The 22,313-nt window shown below is 37.1% G+C and overlaps 2 protein-coding genes across 6 annotated transcripts; one reads left to right on the top strand and one right to left on the bottom strand.

Annotated features, from left to right (window-relative positions):
- The first annotated feature begins 99 nt into the window (after nt 1-99).
- Nucleotides 100-3,502, top strand: LOC117231767 (T-complex protein 1 subunit epsilon). Its single transcript, XM_033490494.1, has 7 exons — nt 100-356; nt 831-1,255; nt 1,328-1,520; nt 1,841-2,110; nt 2,334-2,519; nt 2,765-3,083; nt 3,158-3,502. The coding sequence occupies exons 1-7, from the start codon at nt 249-251 to the stop codon at nt 3,289-3,291; spliced, it is 1,635 nt and encodes a 544-aa protein (XP_033346385.1). The 5' UTR covers nt 100-248; the 3' UTR covers nt 3,292-3,502.
- A 67-nt stretch (nt 3,503-3,569) lies between these two features.
- On the bottom strand, nt 3,570-21,923 carry LOC117231765 (unconventional myosin-Va). Of its 5 annotated transcripts, XM_033490489.1 has the most exons (23): nt 21,531-21,923; nt 21,302-21,444; nt 13,353-13,777; nt 12,574-12,874; nt 12,181-12,498; nt 11,357-11,845; nt 11,073-11,279; nt 10,769-10,891; nt 10,385-10,683; nt 9,335-9,953; nt 9,047-9,238; nt 8,619-8,981; nt 8,230-8,529; nt 8,027-8,132; nt 7,367-7,553; nt 7,228-7,260; nt 6,837-7,035; nt 6,668-6,761; nt 6,483-6,539; nt 5,937-6,107; nt 5,181-5,856; nt 4,833-5,115; nt 3,570-4,743 (listed from the first exon to the last, which is right to left on the bottom strand). In XM_033490489.1, the coding sequence occupies exons 2-23, from the start codon at nt 21,326-21,328 to the stop codon at nt 4,624-4,626; spliced, it is 5,589 nt and encodes a 1,862-aa protein (XP_033346380.1). In that variant the 5' UTR covers nt 21,329-21,444; nt 21,531-21,923; the 3' UTR covers nt 3,570-4,623. The 5 variants fall into 5 exon arrangements, with proteins under 5 accessions (XP_033346380.1, XP_033346381.1, XP_033346383.1 ...); XM_033490490.1 differs by having other exon boundaries at nt 7,228-7,257; nt 21,302-21,923; XM_033490492.1 differs by lacking the exon at nt 6,483-6,539 and having other exon boundaries at nt 21,302-21,923.
- Nucleotides 21,924-22,313: the final 390 nt, after the last annotated feature.

Genomic DNA, 22,313 nt, shown 5'->3' with positions numbered 1-22,313 from the left:
GAAAATTTGTAGTTCTTCTTCTGTGCAGCCGTGGTTTTCATTTTCAAATTCCCTCCTTTCCCATTCTTAACCTAAAGCAAGCTCGGAATATTCGAGAATAGATGGCACTACGCACTCACCAATATCCGCTATGGGCAACAAAATGGTCGTGTAGTGACGACGAAGGAACGTAAGTTTGTAAGAACAGACGACGCTCTTCTCATTGAAACTATTTTAAGCTTAGTGTCCGAGGTTCTTGGACGATTAAAATGACCGCAATACCTGGTACTGTGGCCTTTGATGAATATGGTAGACCTTTTATTATTCTTCGTAACCAGGAAAGGCAAAAACGTCTAACCGGCACTGATGCCATCAAGGTACGTAAACTTACATTTTTTGAATAATTTTCCTATCCTTCTATAGAATTAGTAAAATAGTGATAATTTTTCTCTTATATGTTTTCATGATTTCATTGGATTTATAAATTAAAAGCTTGTGTTAAAGGACCGACCACGTGAAACGGTAATGGCGACGTTTTGGGCTTGGCAGCTAATCCTAACATTGCTACTAAAACGATATAATCTGAACTAATATTATATACATACTTGTATCTTAAATTGTAGTCTGTACATTATTTGTATCTCTTCATTCTTTTTTCATTAAAGTAATATTCATGCAATTTAGAAAGTTGAATGAAACAATGATATTGATCTTTGACCATATAAGGAGATCAGTAGTACTATTGTATAAGTCCAATGAAATCCAGAAAATTTATTGCTGTAATACTATCTTGACAAATATTACATAAAATATATACATAACATGTTTAATAAGTAATTGTTTAATTGCAGTCACATATTTTGGCAGCCCGTGATGTAGCCAATATTTTGAGAACCTCGTTAGGACCTAGGGGGCTTGACAAACTAATGGTCAGCTCTGATGGTGATGTCACAGTAACAAATGATGGGGCAACAATCTTGAAAAACATGGATGTTGATCATGAAATTGCAAAGCTAATGGTTCAGTTGTCTCAATCTCAAGATGATGAAATTGGAGATGGTACTACTGGAGTAGTTGTTTTAGCAGGTGCTCTCTTGGAACAAGCTGAGCAACTGTTAGACAAAGGAATTCATCCAATTCGAATAGCAGATGGCTTTGAAATGGCAGCAAAATGTGCAACAGATCATTTAAAGAAAATTGTTCATGATTTTGAGGGTACTCCTGACAACCTAGAACCTTATATAAAGATTGCCATGACCAGTCTTGGTTCAAAGATGTAAGAAGGACATTTTTTGATTATTTGTATTTAATATGGGCAAGACAAAGCAATACCTTTATTCTTTTTTAGCATCAACAAGTGTCACAGACAAATGGCAGAAATAGCTGTAAATGCTGTATTTGCAGTTTTAGATCCTGTTGCACGTGATGTGAACTTTGAATTGATAAAACTAGAAGGGAAAGTTGGAGGCAGATTGGAAGATACTGTCCTAGTTCGCGGTGTTGTTATTGACAAAGACTTTAGTCATCCTCAAATGCCTAAGGTAAAGTCAGTTAGTGTACTAGATTCCTGTTTGATATATTTTATTTTGCCTAATGATGACAAACTGAAACAGAGAAGGGTGAAGATTCAGGATATTTCTTTAGCTTACTTATTGTCGAGACTTGAAACTATTTCTTTGGTTACTCTTTTGTTAACTTCTGAAAAAGTAAAAGTTTCTGTTTAAGTAGCTATTTAATAACCTGATCTTTGCAGTGGCTTCAATGATCAAAAGATTATGAGAGCTGAAGGGATTGTTTCTTTTAATAAATTATTTTATCAATCAATGAAATTGTTAATAGAGATACATTTATCACGTTACAGAGATTAGAAGATGTTAAATTAGCTATTTTGACATGTCCGTTTGAGCCACCTAAGCCAAAAACTAAACATAAGTTGGATGTCACTTCAGTCGATGATTATAGAGCGTTGCGTGAATACGAACAAGAAAAATTCACCGAGATGGTGAAGAGGGTTAAAAATGCTGGTGCCACGCTTGCTATTTGTCAATGGGGATTTGATGATGAAGCTAATCATCTCCTTCTTCAAAGTGAATTACCCGCGGTCAGATGGGTTGGTGGCCCAGAAATTGAAGTAAGTTTTGCTTCTAATTACTGTATGATCAATTTACTTGCCTAATGACGACAAAGCGCAATGGAAGAGTGTGAAAGTTAAATTAATAAGTTGACTTTCTTTTGCTGTAGCTCTAATGACCAATAGATCATGAGATCTGAAGGTCTGATTCTTTTCCTTCTTGCTAACTTTATAAAAAACTGTAAAAAAGCATTAGTAAAAAACAGTATCAAATTTGTTTCAGCTAATAGCTATTGCTACAGGTGGTCGTATTGTTCCTCGTTTCGAAGAATTGACACCGGAAAAACTCGGCCACGCTGGTGTTGTAAGAGAATTAACATTTGGTACTACCAAAGATCGAATGCTTGTTATCGAAGAATGCAAGAACTCTCGAGCAGTTACTATTTTCATCCGCGGAGGGAACAAGATGGTAAGCAATATTTAAAGTTTTTATAAGAGAAATAAAAGCAAGGAGAATTTCAGCGGTATTCAAATATATCTAACTGACCAGACACCTTGCAAGAATAAAGCATTAAAAGATATATTTTATCTAATTTAATTCAATTTAAATTAGTTTAATTTGAATTTTTCTTCTGATGCTACAATTTTACATATTTCTTTTTTTATTTATTCTGTGCAAGAACATGCAAATTTATGAATTATTCTAATTTTTAGATCATTGAAGAAGCGAAACGAGCTATCCATGATGCGCTATGTACAGTTCGTAATGTAATCAAGAATGAAAAAATCTTGTATGGGGGAGGTGCCCCTGAAATTTCTTGTGCCCTTGCTTGTGCTGAAAAAGCTAACAAGATCAGCACCTTGGAACAATATGCTTTCCGTGCATTTGCCGAAGCGCTGGAAGCCGTACCTATGGCACTTGCCGAAAATTCTGGCCTTTCGCCTGTAAATGCTTTAGCTAACATTAAAGCAGCACAATTGGCTGAAAATAACCCTACATTTGGTGTAGATTGCCTAAACCGTGGTACTTTCGGTACGTATCGAATAATTGCACTTTCATCTTTCGTTGTAATAGTTAAGAATAAATAATTATTCATTTTCTTTCAGATATGAAAGTCCAAAACGTCATCGAAACATTGACAAGCAAAACCCAACAAATTGTATTGGCTACACAGTTGGTCAAAATGATACTTAAAATTGATGACATACGTTCACCAAACGATGCCGGCGATGTTGCCTAAGGAAGTTGCGTATTTTTTACTTCGATACTTGCATTATTGGAATTTTTTAACGTTTCACCTTATTTTTGCTTCTTCCAGCTTCATTCACATTTTAATGAATAATAATTGTATTTAACTTAGTTTACTTCCTGTCATCGAGTAATAATGATAATTTATGCGACAGCATTGTGATACAGAATAAATAAATGATTTTACTTTCACCAGAATTTAATTTTTTTGTTTAAATATGTATTTTTGCTACTAATATGTGCAGTGTATTGAATAAGTGGGGTATATGATTCCATCAACGATTCTTTTTTATTTTCTTCATAGGAACAAATAAATTTGTCACATCGAGTCAAGGTATAATCGTGTAGACAGATATTTTTTCCTGTATAATCCGGGTTGTGGGAATTTTGTTTCCAAAATTATTTCATAAAGCATAAACGTAAATGCAGATCGATCAACGTAAGAAACAATTTGGTAACATTCTACTAATAAAATGGCACAAAATACGATCGCTTGTACATTTATAAATTATATTATAACAACATTGTATACCTCTATCTTCTTCTCTCTTTTTCTCCGATATCTTCAGCCTTCGGTCTATGGGGATAGACAGATAGTCTTTCTCTTATCACAAAATATACAATCTATCCCAGCATAACACATATCTCTTTTCTCTTTCTGTTTTTACACAATAAGTGCATCTCCAATAGATTTATTACATACATAAAGTTCATGCTTGGAGTTGCAATATTTTGCCATAACAACTTTTGATAGACTAACAACACCAAGAAACAACGCACTTCTTAAACATCTTTAATCTCCATAACAACATTTCTGTACCATACGATACAGAATTCGGCACTTCGTTTCATCGTATATAATTGCATTCTTATATCTCACTTATTCTTATTTAACGTACGTCCAATGTCTTTACTCAATTCAGATGTTTAAATCGCAAGTTCCAGCAGAGCCTTATATCAACACCATCCTCCTTAAGTCTTGACGTACAATCGCTATACATTAATAACGAAAATTTTTGTCAGAACGAATTCGTTAAATTGACACTTTTACGCGGAAGAATAGGAATGATGTTTTATAAAATACAAATTACACGAGTAAAAAAAAATATATAAAATGTAATGTCGATGACCCCCCTCGATGCGTTATCTAATTTTATGAAAGTAATCTAATTCTTCCTTTCTTTCTTTTGTTTCCTTCTTTTCTGTTTTTTTTTTTTTTTTTTTTTTTAATAAATAGACTATACGAATTCGATTATTCATTAGACTGTTACTCAACTAAAAATTATATGCACAGCAGGGCCTCTAAGTTTTTCCTTTCCTATGATTACACCTTTTTGAGCATGGGTAAATGAAGTACTTCTGGTATTTCGATATCCTCTAGTCGAATATCCGATGGATTGAATGGTAATCTTACTGTGTATGAATACATAAGATCCATTAACAGCTGAAAAAGAAGATTGATTATCCATTAATTACTTCTTTATTAACATAGCCGATCCAATAATAGATAGGTGTAGCAAAATTTAGACTTACCTGTTCGTTGTTCTCACCACGTTCACTCAATTTTTCCTGTACCTTCTTGATGAACGAAACTGGCACGCGCGTTTCAAAGTCGTCAGCTGGTGTATACAAATTTAGAATTTTCACTATTTGATTCGCGGTTAATTTGTTGCACATTTCGCACACAGAATTTACGTCTTCATCTGTTTTACGAGCTTGCAAAAGCTGTGCTGCTTGTACAATTGGCTGAAGCACTTCGGATGCTGCTTCTAATCTTCGATCTCGTCCCCATTGTTCCAAATGGCTTAAATTATATCTAAAGACAGCATAATGTTAAGATTAAGTAATCACATTAAATAATCCTAGCAAACCTTCACGAACCTTATTTGCATGCCCTTCGTCCAATGACAAAGTTCATTCCTGAGAAGCAAGTTATTCAGAGCACTAGCGCACATGAAGTAAAACAGTTGTTTGAAAAGTTGTACGACAATCTCAGGATCAACACCATGATATTGAAGAGTTTTATACACTAAAGTAAGTTCATCGAGAAGTTTATTAAGCTTTTGTTGAGTTGATTCTGGCTCCTCTCCCATAGAGGATGATCGTGGTCGACCGAGTTTGTTAGAATTCAAGCCTGATATAGCTTCGTGTTCGAGAAGAGCGGGGACAGTCAGAGCTTGAATCCTTTCTTTAAGATTCGTTACGATATTATTGAAAATCCAAAGCGCCACGTTGCTCAATACAAGGCGATACTCGCTTAAATCGAAATTTCTAAGACATTGCTCATTTTGTCTTGGTGTGTTTTCGATTTGAAAAGGTTTGTCTCCCGAATACTGTTTCATATTATGCAACAATCTCAAGGTGTTGCTGAACCAGAGTACGCTACAATCAAAGTCCTCGCGTTTCTTGACTACACGTTTCACAGCATTGAGATATGCCGTTAATAACAATCTCACTTTTTCATCGTCGTTTACACAGTCTGTATGCCTTATACACATAAAAAGAATATAAGCTGGCAGACCAGGAAGTAATGTCACCGCGATTCTAGGTTTTAACTCTAGAAAAAGAATTATAACAGTTCAAAAGATACTGGCATCATCCAAATTATGTAACATAAATGAAGTTATCTAAATTTACCGAAAACGAGATGACGTATTATTATGTTGATATCTTCTTTTCTAAACTCGAACATGCCCTCATAATCTCTTTCTTTCTTCCGGATAACTGGCAAATTACTTCCATTATCTCCCGACTGACTATTGGAAGACATTATCGCAGAATCGCTTACAGATTCTGCAGTATCTGGCACTATAAAAAAGAATTTTAATTTCATTTTATAATTTTTAGTTTTACGAAGTCGGATGGAAATAAATTAATAAAACTGACAAAACAAATAGATAAATCGAAGATATAAACAAAAAAAGCCGAAAAAGTAAATAGAATGAAGAATGGCATGAAATGAAATAAGTTTGAAAATAAGATAATAGATTATAACAATAATTGTATATAATTATTGTAATAATAAAATTATGACAATTTTGAGTCTCCCATAGTAATATGCGAGGTTTTAAAATTCACATGACAGATGATGTAATGTTACCATAGATACTAATTTATACGAATTATAGTGAATTATGGTATATGTGAAGTGCAATGGAAATGAACATTGGACCACGCACTCACCGGCGCCCCTTGACATATGAGGGCGGTCCTTATGTTCCTTAGTATCGTCTCCCTCATCTTAGAAAGCATTTAAATATTACACAATTTTAATACTACTTTCCAATCATTTTTACTACGCGACCATTCCTTTTATATCGTTTAAAAACAAGAAAATTTACACAGTTTGCTTAGTAATGTGTACTCACAGCCTGCATCCCTCAGACGTTTCGCAAGTATCTTGCATTGCCTTTTAAACTTCCTGCATTCTTCTGCTATTTTATCGTATTTTTCTTGCAATTCCTACATCCAAATTATCGTTATTAATAAATGTTATGTTAAAACTTTATTTGATGCGACAACTAAAATTAACTTTACCAAATTTTCAGACGTTAGCCTGGCAATTTCGTGTTGCATATATGCCTCAGTCTGGGTCTGCGGCGATTTGCTCAAATTCACGGATAGTAACTTCTGCTGCTTCTCAATTTCCTCCTGTAACCTATCGATTTCCGCTCTCCATTCATCCCTCTGTGCCCGCCACCCTTTCTCCTTCATTTGAAGCTCGTCTTCTAATTGCCTTTAAATGAAAACACAAAATGTCGATTCACCTATTACTTTCAATAAAATTGTTCAATCGAAAAAAACTGAAGGAACTAGCGCTAGATAGGTAGATGTATGAGATATTTGATAATGAATGACATTCGATAAGTTTCGTTGATTTCTGATAAAGATCGCTGATTAATCGCGGCAAATTATCTGCTCAACTCACTCTCTTGAGGCCTTTCGCTTTGTCTTAAGTCTACTGAAAATTGAAATGCATGCACAAACGACAAAACACGATTAGATACGGTTTAACATTTCTCTTTCGTCAAAAGCAAGATTACAAAATTCGAGAAATCTCAAAATACCTGTTGATCTTTTTCTGTGTTTCGAAGGCGAGTACTAATTCGCCGTCTTCGTTTATAATGTCCACATCACGGCCATAATTCGAGCCTAAGCTCTTCATTCTTCGTGTATTATCTGCCAACACGCTATGCAGTTGAATGCATTCTTCTCGTCTTCTCTCAAGCTCTTCTTGAAGCGCATCAAATTGTCCTAAAATGGAAATTATTTATCGCACTCCTCATTTATCCATTTATATCATCCCTTTTATTTCACAAGCAGATTATATGATGTAAAAACAAAGAGAAAGTGCGAAAGAAAAACAAATTTTCTTTTTAATCGTTTATTGCTTTCAACGTTATAAATAGTCACATCAGGGAACGGCATGATATGAACTATGGTTATTCGGTATTAGAGGCGGGAGAATGTGTTTTATTAACGTTAACGTGCATACATCAAGCAGATAAAGGATTGCAAGAAGCAAAATAAAGATCTATGAGGATGCAATATTTGCATATCTTATATACTAAGCTTTGGTTAATGGCACAGCAAAAAAATAAAACATAAAGGTATAATATATTAAAACTAGACTAAACAGAGACATATGAAGAAAGCGACATTCGATTATAGTACACGATAAAGCAAACAATGGAAAAATTCCTTAGCCATGTAAATTAACAAATTACCCATGAGATTCTGCTGGGCACCAGTTAGGCCTGTTGAGGAAACGCTTTTTCTTAAAGTACCTAAATCTTTCTTTAATTGAGCATTTTCCATTTCCAATTCTTGAAGCTATAAAATCCAGAAATAGGTATTAATTCTAATATCATCATTGCGTATTACTAACTTATCGCTTCGATAGATCGAACTTCTAAGCACGTAAAATTACCCTAAATGTATCTTGCATCCTCGAAGTTTCTTCGGGACTATCACGTTCTAAATCTTCCACCATTCTGATTAATCTTCCCTTCTCTTTCTCAACATCCTTTAATTTCTGTTGAAGCTTCAACACTAATCCAATATCTACTGGCGCGTGTGTCGGACCATTCGTTTCGGCAGGTGATTTATTTGATTGGACCTCTCCATCGGGTGGACTATCTGACCTTTGCTGATTCCAGTCAATCGTTTCCAGCCGTGAGTAAGGAGTCGAGGAAGAAGCAGTCGATCTTACCGAACCGTAACCCAAATCCTTATTTAAACGGAATTAAACGAAATATTAAACTATATATCACAGAAATGAATTAAATCTAGATAAAAATATATAAAAGATGATTTTACGATATTCTGGTCATCTTGTGGAAGTTCCGTAGACACGATTTGCCCGCTACTGCTGGAAGCATTGCTAAGAGAACGCGAGTGTGCAGGAGCATGCATAGCGAGTTTCTGTTCTAACATTTCTGTACGTTGCTCTAACTCGTGATACTCTTTCAATAATTTCTGATAGGCGCCACGATCCTGGTCCTGGTCCAGCAGGAGAAGATCTTTTTCCTGTTCTAAACGATACTTCAAGTTCTCTTCAGCACCGCGTTGGTTGTTCTTCAACTTTTCATTAGCTACCGAAAGTTCCTTTCGCAACTTTTCGATTTCACCCAGAAGCTCCATATTTTCTTGTTCTTTCTCTTGTGTATTTCTTTCCTTGTCCTAAATAAAATATACGATATTCAATCCCCTATACACAACTTAACCGAACATTTTCAACAATTTACCTGTAAAATATCCATTTTTTCATCTCTTTCAGCTTTCACGATATCCTGAATCTTTTCTAATTCTTTCGCTTTCTCTATTAGTATAGCATTTAATTTCTTATTCTCCGCGTCTACAGATTTCAGTCCTTCTAATTTGTGTTTCAAGTCTATCACCTCGTTCTGAACGTTCTTCAATACCTGATTCTCTTTCATCTAGAAACCAAACAGTGTTCCAACATTCAACACCTTTAACACCAATATTATTCATATATGCCTAAACTTGTAAATAATAATGTTGTTAAAACATACAAGCTCGGTGATCTTTTGCTGCAGGGTCATTATCTTCTTCTCTAATCCCTTGTTCAGAGATTTTACGTGTTCCACGCTTCTCGCTTCAGCTTTCAATCTCTTAAACTCTTTCCTCGCCATATGCCTTCTGATGCAAGACTGAACGGTTATAATATCTCTTAATTTTTTCTTGCACGCCATTCGAACAAGGTAACCCCTGGCGAATCTCTGAATTACAATCGCTGCCGCATTGTCCTTCATTCGTTCGTATTTCTGTCGCGCCAGTTTTCCCCTGCCGTACGTCTGAATACCGAGAATTGTGCGTTTTATCTGGAGATATCGACGCCTCTTCAGCCAACCTTTGACACGAGCTTGAATTTTCGTCGCGGCCCTTTCTTCCCTCACAGCCTGAGCTTTCTGCCTAGCGATGTATCCTCTTCCGTATCTTTGAAGACCAAGCACAGCACATCGAATCTTCTTATACCTACTACGGCATATCAGACCGCGCACCGTTTTTTGGATCATAACACAAGCATCTCGCTGTCGTTCCGCTCGTAGCTTTTCTAGATAAGCTACTTGACCAGCACGAAAAAGAACCTTCGTCTTGCCGAATTTAAATTTATCTTCGTCTTTGATATACCTGAGGAAATTCAAGTTGTTTTATATTCTAATTTTGTGGAATTAACGCATTATTGAGCAATAGATGTACCATTACTTTCGGTAACTCTCGATTGTGTTAGAAAAGATGAGCTTATTGTATTTTAGTAGTTTGGAAAGTTCACAGCGAAAGTTAGCAAAAATTTGAATGCATTATGTCATCATAGAAATATACATTTCAGACAGATTAATTTTTTTAACTGCTACATTTGGTGTCCAATTAGTATTTGTTAAGTTGTCGGTAAAAGGACATAATAAATATACATATAAAATATTCTATTGGTAGAATTAATCGACTGATCAAAAATGTTACACGTTTTATGAATATCCTGATAGGATATTTATTTTATATTATAAATTTATTATAGGAGGAGAAAGAAAGTGGGACGATAATGGAAAGTGAACGTAACTGACCTGCCCAATATTCGTCGACAGGTTTCTTTGAGGTCGTCGCGTCGAATATCCTTGAATTTACAGAGGCTCCTGTACCTGAGAAAGAATTCGTTGTATGTTCTTTGACTGGGAAATCCAGCGGCGGATATTCTAATCGTCTCTAGGACACCGCAAGCCCGTAATTGCTGCATCGCACGAATTGGGTTGTATTCAAATGCTTCCTTGGTATCGTTTGGTTTGATACAGCGCACGTAATGCGGTGTAGTTGCGTTTAATGTAGACATCAACATATTCAAGGAGTCGCGAAATTGCGAACCTACCTACAGATTTTGTACAACAACAAACATTTATCGACCAAAATCACCAACAGAGAATTACAGCAAAAACTCTGCAGCATCAAATTACCGTTTTCTTATTTTGCTTAGGCGAATTTAATGCTGGCTTTTGAGCCGATACTTTCAGTCTCACGTTCGATGGTACCATAAGCTTCGGATCCTCTTCGCTGAATAACTTCTTCAATAACTTATTCTGAAACAATAAACAGTATGAAAATTTTCTGCATAGCGATCTACGCATAAGGCTATGGCCACAGTGGATGCATTTGTAATATTTATATTTTTATAAGTGTACTTTCCAACATTTGGTTAGTTAGAACATGCATCTACTGGAACCATAATCCAAAGCACCGAGTTACGTGAATTTTACATACGTCTCCGTTTCGCAGTACGTCAACCTGTTCCTCGATAACGGTGTCTCTGTTTTTTTCTAAAAATCCAGTCGTTTCGTATTGCACCCGGTCGGCAAAGTGGTGAATCAAGAAGGCAGAAGTTCCAAATCGTGGTTTTTCGAAGTGTTTCGATTTTCCACATTTCGAGTAAAGTTTATCCGCCCATGAACTATCCGAACCTTTCGGCATCTGCATGAAATGGTCATTTGAGTATTGTACGTTTTAACGGATGAGTTTTTGGAAGAAGAACGAAAAGTATCACCAACCCTACATTCCTCGTCCAACAAATCGAGAATACCCAGTTTCGTTTCGATGAGATCGATACAAGGTTGATTGTCATAGAAGTCTATGAAAGTCCATTCGATCTCCTCCTTAAAATACTCCTCCTGCTCTAACTTGAAGACGTGCTGATTGAATTGTTGTTGAAGCTTCTCGTTCGCGTAATTTATGCAAAACTGTTCGAAAGAATTGACCTCGAACGTCTCGAAACCGTAGATATCCAGGACACCGATGAAACACTGGGGTTTGTTTTGAGAATGCAAGGAGTTATTGATGCCAGCTACGATCCAGTTGAACAATTCCGCGTAAATATGTTTGGCCAGTGCGTCTCTAGCGCCAATCGCTTGTTCCACGTTCATTGGTTTCAAGAATACTTCCCTCATCGACACGATTTTTCTATGGCACAGCCATTTTCTCATCGCGTTTACGTCGGTGCCCAACAGCTCGCACATCATCAATAGATGTTTGTCTGACGACTAAAAAGGTTGCAACAAGGTACATCGAATGTCAGTAAAGTTCCCTTTGATTGAAATGTCCTATCTATTTCGAAACCGAAGAAAACGGAATCTTTTCTATCAACGAAAAATTATCATTTTCTTTGTGCCGTCTTTGTTTTTCTTCGCTTCGCAGAAAATGTTTAATCGTTATCTCGTAACAGCCTGTACAACGTAACTATGCTTGGAAGCTAGAATACACGGGATAAATTTCGAATATTTCGCCGTGTCTTGAAAAACGAGAAAGTGCCAGATAGAACATTTTAACCAAATGTAAGCAGAATGGATCTCCGTTAAGGTAAAATCATGATATTTACATGAATGTAACTGGTTTCGGTGTCGTTTTCATTGCTCGAATTTTGGTTATCGGCATTCCCTATATTCACGTTTCCCAAATGCATAATAGCTGCTAAAATACGAAGCATGTCGTCCTGCTGCTTGGACGAGAATCCAAGCATGGTGAGCGCGCTTATCGTCTCATCGAAACACATCAAGTCATCCACGCCATCTATCAAGGGATCATTTCCTTGATTTAGATAGTGAAACTTACTCTGGTGGCTCAAATGCAAATGAGGTAGACGCGCTGCGGCTGCGCACATTTGATAAAATATATGATAATTCCTTTCCTCGTATGTCTAGAAAATCATTCGTTTAACTAACCGGCTCATTTGTAAAGAAACGAACGCGAGAGGTGTACTAATTAATAATACCTGAAACACGACTCTTGACTTTTCCAGAAGATAAGTTCTCATACTGGCTCCGGTGATGTGGTAGTGTTTGTTAAATTGAATCTCGATAAACTTCCCGAATCTCGAGGAATTATCGTTTCTCGTTGTCTTTGCATTACCGATAGCTTCCATGATCGGTAGAGAGGCAAGGACTTTCTTCTCGACCTGCGTCTCGGTCGTTGAACCACCGACGGTAGCGAAATATCGCATCGTATATTTTGCAGAGACAGTTTTTCCAGCACCGGATTCTCCAGAAACGATAATAGATTGGTCGTGACCTTCCCTACGTTTATTATGCAACATTTAAAAACTCTAACCATCACCTGCCTGTATAACCTTTAACCCTCTGAGTGTTTAATCCGTACAGACAACGCTTCTTCTCAACACCATACAGGTAATTTAAGATTCTATCCTCCTGAACATTTCAAAATCATCGACCGTCTTAACATTAGAAATATTCTTGCTTTTTAAAAGATCTCCTGTCATTTGTCAGTTATTTTTAAATATTTTACTTTTCTCGATTCGAGGCATTTACATATTTTTCACCTATTGGCATTAAAATCAGAAAAATCTAAATAGGCTTATCATTTCATTGTTTATCCTCTGCCATCTTCTTACATTAAATTAAAAGTCCAAAGATGTGAGTGTATTTTGTATTCTTTGTACGCTTCTCGCTCGGTATTAGGCTTTTAAGTTATTGGTACCTTTAGCGAACACTCAAAGGGTTAAGTAATTTGTGACAGAGTAAAGAAGCTTTCAACCTTTCCAGCTTGGTGTACGCTTCTTCAGCGACGGCGAATATATGAGGTTCCAAATCGCCCATCGCCTGACCCCTGTACGCCCATATCGTGTCGTTGCCATAAATTGGAAGTTCATTGTATGGGTTAAACGCAACCAAAACGATACCGCAATAAGTGTAAATACAGTGTCGTTGAAAACGAATCTGTAGATTATACAGAACAGCTGGCTCGTGAAGAAACGACAACGATGTCAAGTTATTCTCCCCTATAAGTATATCAGGATTTCTTAACGGTGGTAAATCGGAGTCTGATTTGATCTCCAAGACCTTCGTCTGATTGGAATCGTCCGTATTAACCTTCAAGGTTCCCTGTTTTAATTTGTAATCTTCCAGAAGCACCGCGCCTTCCCAAACCTTTTCTGGGTGCGGCACCCATACCTTACCACCCTGAAAACACATATTCCTCTTCAATACGTCTATTTTTATTTTTATCAAGCATCTGTGCATCGACATGGTACAATACAGTTCGTTACGATGGCAAATCTACGGATGCAACGTTGTACAACAATAATAGAACGAACCTAATTCTACCATAACTTTAACTCCAACGAAACACGGATTCCTTTTCAATATCACTATTTTTATTAAGCACCTTTGCGTCAATATAATAAGTACTTTACAGTTTGTTATGATGGTGAATTTATGTTAGCGATATAACGTTGAAAAGTACTTCGCGCTATCATTATTGTTTTAAAAGTTAAGCTTCGCGATTCAACGGTGAAATATCGCCTTGAGATACGAGCCCAAGCAAGAAGTTTTTCAACTACGCGAACGAGCTCGTACGAGTTAATTACTCGGCGTCTAATTTTCCTTCTTTTAAAAAGATGACCTGCTTTTCCTTTTTGCGAGAAGTACGTATGAAAATGAGGTCGGCAATACAGCATATCGATTACGACGCCAACTGCGCCAAATCGAGATTGGTTATCGCATTAGAACCGTTATTACTCTTTTACCGCGACACGTTTTTCCGTAACGTGTTTGAAAATACAGTGACTATAAAATTATCGATTTCTGGAGAAACGTTCCCCCAAAAAAGGGGAAAGATATTTCCTTCTTCCAGAACGAAACGAACACTGTTGAGTATCATTTTTCCTAATTACAAAATCATCGACCCTGAAGCAACTTTTCCAAAAAGGGAGAAGATATTTCAAAGATGTAACAAACACCTTTGAACGTAATATTTTCTAATTACAAAATTATCAATTCTAAAGGGACTTTTTCAACAAAGGAAAAGGCACTTCAAAGATAAAAACCAACACTGTTGAACGTAATTCTCCTTGGAAGATAAAAAGATTCGTAACGGTATCAAAGAAATGGTTCTTCAGCTTGTCTCGCTATCATACAAATGAGACACGAAATACCAAAATGTACTGTTATCGAGCACGGTGTACAGACAAAAGACGAATTACGTGAGCTGAAGAAATATCGTGCAACGGTATAGTTTACTGTCTTCTCTAAACGTCGTTGTATTTACGCTGTCGCGTTTTGATATTCGAAAACCGGTTAAAACGATTGAAAACAGTAAAGTGTTTATGCGTGCTCTGCCTTTAAACAGAATAGTGACACGCGTATATGAGACAGCTATGGCTAGGAAGAAATGAAAATTAACCATGAATTCTCATAACTCAACTATTATGCAAGACATCGTTCGAAAGATACCGAGAAAGAATCAAGAAGAATATATGTAGATATCCGTGGTACATACACAAATTTCATTTTCAACGGCGTCGATATTTTAATTAAAAGTAACTTCATACCTCGGTATGCTATCACTAAAATTATTAAACCAATAATTACAACTTTCTCGCAATATGGAATACTTCTCCCTTCGCGGGATTATTAACGGAACGATTAACCTCGAAATTTTGAACATCACCGTGTTTAGACGTTCAGTTGTAAACTATGCACTATAATTCAGCAATGATTACTAACGCCACGTTACTCTAAGTGTAGTTATTGTATCTTCGCGTTTCGAGGTTAGTTGATTGCTGACTTTGCAATTTCAGATTGTGCAATTACGAATTCCACCTTTCCAGCAAACGTAATTTGTGACACATCGATAAATTTGAACGGAAAAAAATTCAACGAAATATGTATTTCCTAAATTCGAATCCCATCGAAATCATCTAAAGAAAAGTATTACGAAATATTCCGACGATAACGAACAGCAAAGTAGCAGACAAATTCTCTTCACGATTTCAACGTTTTTCCGTACATTCGATTCGTACTTATTCGATCGTGCTTACTTTTCGGAAAGTAAGTGGTCGATGACTCGTAGAATATTCTATTGTTCTAATTCCAGCAAATCCTACCCTTTCTCTTACGATGAACGTTTGATGGTTCACTTCGTTCGTCAAAGTATACCAAAGAAGTATTATACGTAGTTCTCATGCTTTCTACGTTACGTACCAAATAACGATTACTCTGTTAAGTCTTACTCACGGAAAGCTATATAAAAAGTAAAATCCTACCGGGTTCCCACGCGGCTTGTTAATTGAAAAGGTGGTCAGAATGAGAGCGAACCGCGCGCGATTCAATCTAAGCGCGACAATCGCTAAGTTCGAAGATGAGAATATCCGACTTTCCCCTCTTCCTTTCAAATTAATTGCTGTTCTCTCAACCTCGACTTCTCTCACGGCTTTCGTAAGTTGCGTAACTAGTAATTAGGTACGTAAATCTCTGCTTCCCATTCATGAATATTTCGGGTCTATCCTAACCATAACTTTCATCGAATGCGAAATTCCCGAAGAAAAAATTTTCAATAATATCGTTGTGCTCCTCGACCAGCTGAAGAGATAATTTCGAAGATATTTCTGACGCAGTGCAACATAGTATCGCAGAAATATAGGGGAAGTTCTGGTATCTACATGAACGCAGTCCACTCGCATGTTGTGTTTGAGCTTCGCCAACAGACCACCGATCTACGGCTTCTGTCGCGTTCTACTCACGACTCGTTTCAATGTTCAAACTACGTAATTTTTTACTACGTTCGATAACTTCAATATTATCGATTATTATCATCATTATTATTATGAAAAACGAACGGAACGTAACAACGTATCTTTATATAGTATGTAACGCGTGTCAGGGAATTTATCAACTTTTTCGTTGGCATAAGATACAATTAGAAAATTCATTTCTTGACAATAACGACCTCGCGATAACAATTTTATGACGTCATCACGATGACGTTATTCCACGAACATCTAATTTTATTTTTAATATTCACGTAAACATAGGAAGGGGAAGATACATGTTATAATCTTATCTACAACCGTGAAACCACTCCAGAATGAATCATTTTGACACTGATTCCTCCCACAAAATACATCCAGATTTCACGACTCGTACGTATTCGCCTAACAAGAGAATACAACTTGGCGAGCTTTAAAATGCGTGGGGATCCCCTGCACGCGTATCTCCGATTGTTCTGCTCGCTTATTGATCAAAATGAAAGCTAAGGATTGCGGAAACCTTTCTCTTGAAAATTAAGACCCTAACGTAATAACGTAACACAAGTGGCGTAAATATACTCCGGTAATATAGATACGTTTGAAATTGCCTGTCATATTCTTTTATGTACGTCCGACGTGGGAAATAATTTATCTTCGCACTTGTTCGTTTGTTCAATACGTAACAAATAACAATTGCGATCATTGTTAACGTTCCTCGGTGTCTGCTATCTTTTCTCCTGCTTCTGTTATTGTTGACGATTTACGCAGATGTGAACTTTAACATTTATCGCAAAATGTTATTCGCGACTGTGTTGCCAAGGCTTAACGTTGTTACGCTTTCAGCAGCAAATCCGAAGTACATTTAGAGAGCATCATGCTACACCTAGAAACCGCTTGACGTCGTGTTTGTCGTCGAGAGATCGATCGCCGTAGCTCGGCATCGTTGTTCCTGAGAAAGGTTCTCCGTTATCGAGAATAACCAGGTCAAGTTTCCCGCCCACGTATGATTTTTACCACGTGCGTCGAAATTGGCACCGTTAACACCGGTGGCGAGTTACCGTGTCACATGCACCCTGTACACCCAACAGTTTCCCTTTCAATCGGCTAAAGATAAACGTGCCTTTCATACCGAGTACGTATTTCTTGATTGCGGCCTCTATCATATCGTTTGATCATGTTCGATGCGTTATCGATCTCAACTATGCAGAAGATAGATATAAGTCGAGTCGCGAAAGTATTTGAGCATTTGTAGAAACTATAGAAACATTTCTGAATCTATTATGCGTTGTATAAAACGTTTCAAATTTCGATAACGCTAGAAAGAGATACAGCTACCGTGATGTCATTTGTAAAACTTGGAACCGATTCATATTTGGTATTACTAACTTCGATAATAAAGAAGAGAGTGCTAACAAAGCTTTAAAAATGTCCTATATTATACCTGTATATGTAATAGAATGATAAGAGAAAGAGAGAGGGAGTTTCTACAACTATTCAAACGGTTTCTCGAGCCGCTATAATTTAAAGGACAGCATATAAACTGTAACTGCAAATGCAAATCTAAATGCACAATGTTCATCGAGCGAAGTTTACGAGCGTGAGAATGTGAGTTCATACTTTCAGTGTTGAGTAAGATCGCGAAGCGGGATGCCTTCGTGAGAGACTGCTATAAGGAATCCTCCGTTTTTCACGGAGGTTGCACAAAAGGGCGATCGAAACACCGTATTTAACCAAGCGACAGTTTTGTTCTCGACTAAATTGCTGTATCACGGTGCTGTCGTCACGAGACAATGAAAGTCTACAAAAATGCGTTCTTCGTATTGTACACGTATTTTTCAAGGCACCGGAGATCAATTTACGAGCGTGGAAGAATTAGAAGGGCAGAATGACGAAAATATTTCTACGAAACCGTTATACCCGGATTAAAACATTGGTCATCGTGGGATGACGAGTCTCAAAGAAATCTTCCTTGACCTTTCGGATAAAATCACGCGAAGCATAATGTCCACGATAGTGACTCCTTGTGCGCCTCCTTGTGACGGGCCACGAAGAAGCAAGGAGAACGACCTATTCCAAGACGCTTTGCTTTTCTGTTCCGAGAGAAAGGGAACTGCCCGTTCGTAAGAGAAGTCTTAGCGATCACGTTCCTCGAACTGATCGTGCGAGCAACAGTCTCGAATGGGGTTAGCTTACCTTTAAATGTAAAGGTGCGATCGAGACTACGGTTCGTGTTTCAATTTATTGCATAATATAATTTCATTATTTCCTTGTGTCTCAAACCGGCTAGCATCGTACCTAGACGACATTCTATTTCATTATGAGTTCGCCTGTTACGTTCGAACGTGTCGAAACTAGTTCGCAAAACGTTAAGCACTTGCTATTGCGTAATTAATTGTTACAAGAGTTTCGCGCCAGGAAACATTTTAACCCTTAAAGGTCATCGTAAGAAAATTTACCTGGAAGCATCTTCTCTAAATCAAGAAATTAACAAAATCGAACCAGTGGAATTAGATGTTTCTTTATTATTTGACACTAGAAGAAGCGTGGAACGATCATCGTACGCGGTAATTGCAAATTAATATTACGATCACGTCAGGAAATAATTTAATCCTATGTTAAAAGAACATGAAAACCGTCGAAGAAGTATTTCAAACTGAGAATGAAAAATATAAAAATGATATTTGGACATTGTTTCCTGGAGTCTGTTTCTTCCTTTGCCAGCATTACGTGTTAATAAATAATTGTTTCGTAAGTTCCCAAAGAGCTTTTCCCTGAAAAACTAGTTCGAATTTTGCAATTTTTGAAACACATGTGCGATATCATTATAGGTTGACAATAAGAAAACAAAAATTCGTATTAATAAATTCGTGGCCTTTAAGAGTTAAGCTGTGTTCGTACGCGATATATTATTCTCTGTTCGCGTTTATAAATCGTAAAACTCAAAGACCATCCATAAGATGACTAAATCAATACGCGCGTTCTGTACTGAGCAATAGGTGTCCCTGACTTTACCAGTATCTACAGATGTAATGTCCATTAACGGTTGCGGGTATATTTTAGCCACGTTTCTCTTACTATTTGTAGTTAGCGCTATTAAAAAGCAAATATCATTGCAGGTAACTTGGACGAAAATTGCGATACGACCTCGGACAACCCCCGCAGTTCACTTGACCAAGGCAATAAATCAGCCAAGATGGAGAGCCACGGCACGACCTTAAAGGGGCAGGTTCGGGCTGGACTAAACTCTCTGTTCTCGTCGACTAAGTATTCTCACAGTATCGTTCCCTTACGTTCACTGTGCAATTTGTACGTAACATTCTCACGCATAGTAAGACCCAAGTAATTATCAGCTAATTCAGAACACCGTATCCCAGTTTTCATTTCTGCATGGTTAACAGATAGTTCCTCGTGGGTAAGTTATAATTAAATGCGAGCAGAATCTTACTTTTTAATATTTTAGTTTACCTGATTTTTGTATAGACAATTTGCCTAATTATTATAACGATTATTATTAACGATTATAATACAACGAGAGACGATACTTAGTCTATCTACGAGCGATACTTAGTCAGGGACATAGCTAATGCTTCGACGCAATAATATCTTGTCAAGAAACGCTTCGTTTGTATACAACAAATGTTATCGTGGTCGACAACCTAGTCGTAATCACTGGTTTTAAAGCGAAATTTAGGTCTTGAGCCTCCGAGCTTCCATACGACAATTATTGATTTTTGTTTTAAAAAGAACTTCTGCATTTTAGACTTGTTCGTCCCTCGTTCTCCACTACTTTCTGTTATAAACCAGAATTATAATTCACGTATCTGTCGTTGTCGTATCGTTTAAATCATAGAGAGTATCGAATCTCTTTTTTGTACAAGCGAGATCGATGAGATACGTGTAACTATAATTTGAAATGTCATATTGAGAAGGTCATGCATAGTTCGAAACAGTGCAAATTACTGCTATAAAAATTGAAAGGAATAGACACCTTTTGTGAAAGTAGTAGTTAAGTTTGAGAAAGACATCTTCGATCGAATCGATAATGGATACTTCCCAACTAATTGCAATAATATATTGTCTATACCACAATTTTCTCAAACAATTAACCATGCACGATATGCATCGGCGATAGAAAAGAAGAAAGTTTCGTTCGATTTTACAAAATAATATTCAATCTTCCTTGCTTCGTTTCAGGTTTTAACGACGCGCTTCGAACTTTTCCGAACTTCAAAAACGTAATCGATAACGCATTTCCATGCACTTAAATTCGTATAAAATGAAACGAGAGTAATATCAGGCAGACAGATAAGATCGATCAATCTTTTTTTGAGCCAGATATTCATCCGAAATCGAGCAGCTATATTTTAAAATTTTTATCAGGAAATCGGAAGAAGGAATAGAAGCATCCGAGTGTTTTAAAACACTGAATAACTCCCAGGGAAAATTTCGCACACGTTTACATGAGATCTACTCCAACATATTTACCGAAAGACCTCCTCTGCTTCTCTGCAGAACGGACTCTTCCATTCGGAATTTTAAAGAGAATACGCAAATGCAGTTTGCACAATATTATAAAACTAGATACGCCAGCAATAACTATGGAAATATTCAGGGGACGTCGGAGACGAAAATTCGTTTTGTAATTCGACAATGATCCAAACATCTCTCTGTTGTTTTCAAAGAATTACTAGACTCACGATCATTTTCACGATAATATACATTTTTATTTGTCATTATTGGAACTTATTTATTCGATTCACAAACTCAAGTTAAAATTCTACCTCTTGTACTGTTCTATAATGGAAGAGATATTCTCGCCAGGCTTTACGAGAGATTTCATGAAAAGGTAATTGTAAATGTCAACAGACAAGCTTGTCACAATGCTACTAAACCAGTTGCCATCGTAGAACTGGATTCGTGTACCTGCGATGGCCTGAGAATCTGAACTGGTTCGTACCTTCACGTATAACTCCCTCGTAGTCATCTTTGTTGGTCCAGGTGCTCACCTGGGTCAGGTCAGATACAATCGAGGAGAGCAGCACCCACAGCCACACACGATTTCACTCACACACGCACACACCTCAGCACAGATAAGAATACCTACGACATTTGTCGTCCAATCAAAAGTTATACGCGCTACAAGCACAGTGATATTCTTTCGACTATACAATACATCCTGGTGTCACCTGAGGTGCGGTCAAGGCATGTTTCTGTTTTTGTTTTTTCTCTTCTTCTTCTTCTTCCTCTTCTTCTTCTTCTTCTTCTTCTTCCTCTTCTTCTTCTTCTTCTTCTTCTTCTCTGTTCCCTTTGCTTTGCCTTGTTTCGATCAGGAATCACCAAAAATCGATGGATCACCAATTACCGATAACAAGAATCACAGGTAATCGTTTTAACAATTTCTGATTTTGTGACACTGTCTCTATCGTTTTTCAAATTTCTTCGTTAGAATCATTCGACAGTGATTGGATAGAGAAATGAATTTTCGCGAAGGCCGTACTTCCACGTAAACGTCGTCCGACGGCACTGCCACCAGCTGGTTCGTTATCGGGTTTAGATTCGGCGCCCCTCTTCGACTCCTTGCACGACTACTCTTCGGCTTTCCAGCCGAAGCAACCTTTTCTTTCCTTCTTTTCCGTATTCGTTCTGGCTATCGACGTCTCTCTTCGAAGATCGAACTACGAGTTTTACGCCATCTTACAGGCGAATCGAAAAATCAGACGAGTGGATTTTCTCACATCTTACGACAGTAAATTAGAATTGTTTCAGCAATCTTCTTTATTACGAAGTTTCATCGTTGTGAAATAAATCTTAGAATAATCTTTTTATTAACGAAATTGTAACGATATATTACCTAACAGTCGTGGCAAACATCAATTGCGAACACGTTATTAATTGTTCGCTCGTACGATATGTTATCAGCATTCGTAGATAGCGAAATACGAATGTGTATTAACGATGGACAGCTTAGA

Source organism: Bombus vosnesenskii, unplaced genomic scaffold (assembly GCF_011952255.1).
Source record: "Bombus vosnesenskii isolate JDL3184/JDL3185 unplaced genomic scaffold, Bvos_JDL3184-5_v1.1 scf7180000013273, whole genome shotgun sequence".
NCBI classification, from domain to species: Eukaryota; Metazoa; Arthropoda; class Insecta; order Hymenoptera; family Apidae; genus Bombus; species Bombus vosnesenskii.
The sequence above is the reverse complement of the archived record's forward strand: the minus strand, read 5'-3'. Positions and strand labels throughout refer to the sequence as shown.